The sequence below is a fragment of the Vespa crabro genome, chromosome 19 (genome assembly GCF_910589235.1).
Source record: "Vespa crabro chromosome 19, iyVesCrab1.2, whole genome shotgun sequence".
Lineage (NCBI taxonomy): Eukaryota > Metazoa > Arthropoda > Insecta > Hymenoptera > Vespidae > Vespa > Vespa crabro.
In genome coordinates this window covers 2,490,001-2,495,000 of record NC_060973.1, presented here as the reverse complement: position 1 = coordinate 2,495,000, position 5,000 = coordinate 2,490,001, and the positions used below count along the sequence as shown (strand labels likewise).

Here is a 5,000-nt window from a genome sequence, read left to right as displayed (position 1 = left end):
ATATATATATATTCATTTATTTTTTCTTAATTTGTGTGCAGTCTTAATCCCAGTTTATCTGAAAATAAAAATTCTTTTTATTTATATGAAATAAAAAAATAATATATATATATATATTGAAATAAATTGTGTATGTGGTATGAATAGACGCTTCAACGAGATAATGTTGTAGCGGGAATTTAATTTACCCATTTTTTTCTAACATGAAGTGCAGTGCCGTACAATTGCACGGCATAAAACATGAAAGAGTTCATGTATACATAATAATAAGTGAATATATATACACACACACACATAATTAATATTATTATATATGATGTACTTACAAAATTTTACCACAATTTGTTGAATATCTAAGAATTATTTAGAATTTTTCTTCATCAAGTCCATGTTTAAAGAACATCATTACAGGCACAGATTCACCATCAATTTCTCGATATTCCATTAAACCAACAAGACCATCTATGTCCATTGATTCACCGGTGAAAAATTGTAATTCCTTGAATCGACCTAATATGTCTTTCATAACTTTATTCATATTTGTTTTAAAAACTTCAACTTGATCAGGTGATTTTTCTTCCAATTTTGCTACTAATCTAATATCATAGAATATAAAATAATTAATTTCTAGAAGAAAAGAAATAGGAAAACATATACAATGATACAATTTCACTTACTTTTTCATGTAATCTTTAAGATACAAAGTATAAGATTTTTTATCTCCAAAAGCAAACGTTTCTTGGAGACGATGATTTAACACAATATCAACACCAGATTCAACAGCTTCGTCTGTACATTCCTCTGCTTCTTCGGCAGACGGATTGAAGCCAGCAATTTCTATATCTCCAGACTTTCTGGTCACTAACTGAATACATTAAATAGAAATTCATACGTATAATAATGCACTTTCTATAAAAATATTCTAAGATACAAATAAAAATTTTAACATTACCTTGCCATAAACTTCATATAAAACATCATCTATAAGTTTGACCTTATATGTATCTGAGAACATCTCATCACCTAGAATACAAGAATATTCGTTACTTCTATTAATATACCATAAGTTATAAAAAAAAAAAAAAAAAAAAAAAAGATAAAACATATGCTACTTATTAAGATTGATTCTATCTTTAAAATCGAAACGATTCGTTGTACGTACATAGAGGTTATGTACGTGTAGACTTGATTATAACAAAAAAAAAAAAAAAAATAATAAAAAAAAAAGAAAAAACAAATACATTGGAACTTTCTATGATAATTAATAAATCTACTTTACAACAATATATCGTAACAATGTCTAATATAAATATTCGAAATTATTAGTAACACATAATATTGTTGAAAGACATAACTGTCATCGTTCGATCCAGAATTTAACGTATGTTAAAAAGTAAATATAATTAATTGAATTAGAAAAATATATATCGATAATATTTATTTTTAATATGTATATTCAAATTTACCAGTAAAAATATCTTTGTAGATTCTCATTTTGGAAGATGGAGAAAGATTAATTTGCAGCTAAAACTAAACAAGACACAGCCACCTCAAAGAACAAACCGGAAGGGAGAAGAGGACAAGTAGATGAACTATGGTCAACTACCAACTTTCTAGTATATATATATACAGGCGTGCTACCTCCTCTAACATCCGGCTAATGAGATGTTTTGACCAGGTTATAATTTAATTGTAAAAAAATTTATAACATATATTAGAATATATAAATAATATCTTTATATTGAAAATAAAAATTCTTAAAAAAAAAAAAAAAAAAACTAAAAAAAATTTAAAGACATTGGAAACAATTATATACGAAGTATTAAATAAAATAATAAAGAAAAATTTATATTGACATACCTTTATTAATTTTCATTCATTATTATTCGTTTATCCGTCAAATAAATGTGAACGTTCGTTTTCTATCGAATTAAAATTAAATTAAAATCTATTTTTTTTTTTTTTCTTTCTTTTTTTTTTTTTTTTTTTTTTAAAGATCTAATAAATTTTAATATTACATTTTCTTCTTTTTCTTATTATTAGAACATTCAAAAAGTCTTTGTATAACTTTTCAATTTACGAATATTTTCAATAGCCAATCACGTTTCGATCCTTCGCCACATATAACATTCTTATATTAGTAATAACATTTAACGCTTTGTTTAATATTTCTTATTAATTGTTTTTTTTATTTATCACAAATATTCATTATTATACATTGTTCTTTTAATTTTTCCTTTTCGAAGAAGTATTTTAAAGAAAATGGATTATTTGTACGACCAATCAAATTTGAGAATCAATAGAGAACAGAAAATGGATTATTTGTACGACCAATCAAATTTGAGAATCAAAAGAGAACGGAAGTTAATACCTTTTAAGATAGAAAAGAGAACTTGTTATGACTACTACGTTATAACGTTAGTATATCTATATATATATATGTATGGATATATAATGGCTGTGAGATCACTTCCGCTTTTATACTCTGACGAAGAAACGTTGTTGGCGTAAGTTCAGTTCTCTATAATTCTTATTTGTTTCAAATAATATCAATACAATTTTAATATTGTAACATAAAAGTTATTTCTTACATTCGACAATATTATATCTAAAATATAACATAATGGCTAATGGTCAAGAAGAATGTAATATGGAGAAAAAGGTTACCGAAGAGGTTAAAAAGGGTAAGCCGGTAGAAAATGCAAAGGATGACGCAAAAATTGAAGAAACGAAAGAATCCTCGGAACCTACACAAGAATTATTAGAACAGATTAAGGATCAAATAGAAGTAAATATTTAATAAAATATATTTACAATATTTCATTTATAAATTGTTTGTTTGTTTCTTTTCTTTTTTTTTTTTTTTACATATACATGTGGGTATTATATATTCTATATGTATATATATATATATATATATATATATATATATATATATATATTTTCTTGATAGAATTTTATTCTATTAATATTTACATTACGTTCTTTATTATAGTTCTACTTTGGAAATGTAAATATGCAAAGAGATAAGTTCCTTACGGAACAGATAAAATTAGACGAAGGATGGATACCTTTATCCATTATGCTTAATTTTAATATGTTGGCCACTATGACTACCGATTGTGATATAATTGTAAAATCTCTTGAATCAAGCGAATTGATTGAAATATCTGAAGATAAAAAGAAAATAAGAAGATCACCTAAATTTCCTTTACCAACGTATAACGAAGAATATAGAAAGGCACAGGAAGCCAAAACAGTTTATATGAAAGGATTTCCATTAGAAAATATGAATATTCAAAAATTAAAGACATATTTCAATCAATATGAACCATATGAGAACATTGTTGTAAGTATTTCTATATTTTATATTTTTATATTTTTATATTTTATCTTTTCAATATTATTTAATATATGTTAATTCTTTAGATGAGAAAATATTTGGATAAGGATAAAACGTTACACTTTAAAGGTTCTATTTATTTACAATTTAAAACCTTAGACGATGCTAAAACTTTTATGGCAAGAGATTCTATTAAATATAATGATACAGAATTAATAAGAAAATGGGCGTAAGTTTTATCTTTATATAACATTATTTTATATACAATTATTTTAGACTTAAAATACTTTTGTTTTTTATTGATTATTAGGGCTGATTATAACGTAGAACGAGCTAGTGAAAAAGAAGAAAGAAAACAACGTATACAAGAAGCAAGAAATAAAAAAACAGAAGCAGTAAGTATATATATATATATATATATATATATATATATAATAAATTTATATAAATATAAAATTATTAAATTAATGATATATATTCTTTTTTTTTTTTTTTTACAGGCATTAAAAGATTCGAAGATTGAAACTGTAAATTTACCAAAGGGTGCTATAATTCACATGAAAGGAATGCCCGATGATTGTACAAGGGATATAATCAGAACGCGTTTTGAAGAATTTGAAATTCCTATTGCTTATATACATTTTGAGTCGGGTGACAAAGAGGCCTGGATTCGTTTCCAAGAAGAAAATTCGGCCAAAAGTATTTTAGAAAAATTATCAGAAAATAAGGTAAATAACGATGATTATTTTTAATTGTGAATATCATTTAATGTAATTGTTTAATTTAATGTTATATCAAATTATATTTTTATATTTCTATTAAAAAGATATTGATCGAGGAAACGGAAGTTACGTGTCGAGTTTTGGAAAATGAAGAAGAAGAAAAATACCTCGACGAAGTTAAGAAATATATTTCTAATCTCAGGCAACGTCATAAGAGTAGAAACGAAAGTAAAAAAAGTAAGAAGATTGTCATTTAAATATAAATAATTATTGTTAATACGTATAAAAATGTATAAATGATGACCAGCCATGCTAATACTGAGAAATCTATATAGGATTTCGTTGAGTTGAAATTATTCAAGTTACTGAAATTATTTTAAAAATTAAAAATCAAATTTTTCGTTTGTTTTTTCTCTTCTTTTTTTTCTGCCTTCTATTCATTGTTATTCATGTTTAAATATTATTATTTCAGATCGCACAGGACACAAAGGAGGAAGGAAAAGGCCAGCAACTTCTCCTGCAGATCATCATCCAACAAAAACTACGGCTGTTGAGTAATCATTATTGAAATTATTTAAGATGTAAGATATATAAAAAGTTGATCGATGACATTTTTTCATCATGGTTGACCTGCTGCTGCTATGTATAATACAATTCATACTACTGTAACAATTTATACATGTACAAAGCGGAGGAAGCTTTGTATATACGTTAAGAGACTTAGAAATGCTAGATATATATATATATATATATATGTATATATATATATATTTTTTTTTTAAATTGGAGATTTCATTTTTGTTTTTTTTCCGGATAAAACCGAAGGGCCTGTTATATAATATAAAAATTAATTTATATATGATCCGGATAAAAGAGAAAAATAAACAAATGATCTATTATATATACAGTACCTTTAAATATGATTATTTTTCTAT

At 24.5% G+C, this 5,000-nt stretch overlaps 2 protein-coding genes across 2 annotated transcripts in view; one reads left to right on the top strand and one right to left on the bottom strand.

Moving 5' to 3' along the window:
• The window catches only part of LOC124430791 (translationally-controlled tumor protein homolog), a 2,171-nt gene extending 549 nt beyond the window's left edge, over positions 1-1,622 (bottom strand). Inside the window, exons 1-5 of the mRNA XM_046977836.1 lie at positions 1,467-1,622; positions 953-1,023; positions 678-865; positions 327-596; positions 1-58 (exon numbers count right to left, since the gene is read on the bottom strand). The exon at positions 1-58 is cut by the window's left edge and continues 549 nt beyond it. Coding sequence (XP_046833792.1) covers positions 365-596; positions 678-865; positions 953-1,023; positions 1,467-1,494 — 519 coding nt within the window. The 5' untranslated portion in view covers positions 1,495-1,622 and the 3' untranslated portion in view covers positions 1-58; positions 327-364. The remainder of the gene's footprint in view (positions 59-326; positions 597-677; positions 866-952; positions 1,024-1,466) is intronic.
• Positions 1,623-2,458: 836 nt separating this feature from the next.
• Positions 2,459-5,000, top strand: part of LOC124430873 (la protein homolog) — a 4,916-nt gene continuing 2,374 nt past the window's right edge. The window contains exons 1-7 of the mRNA XM_046978054.1: positions 2,459-2,788; positions 2,996-3,349; positions 3,430-3,572; positions 3,654-3,738; positions 3,844-4,071; positions 4,170-4,302; positions 4,538-5,000. The exon at positions 4,538-5,000 is cut by the window's right edge and continues 2,374 nt beyond it. Coding sequence (XP_046834010.1) covers positions 2,624-2,788; positions 2,996-3,349; positions 3,430-3,572; positions 3,654-3,738; positions 3,844-4,071; positions 4,170-4,302; positions 4,538-4,623 — 1,194 coding nt within the window. The 5' untranslated portion in view covers positions 2,459-2,623 and the 3' untranslated portion in view covers positions 4,624-5,000. The remainder of the gene's footprint in view (positions 2,789-2,995; positions 3,350-3,429; positions 3,573-3,653; positions 3,739-3,843; positions 4,072-4,169; positions 4,303-4,537) is intronic.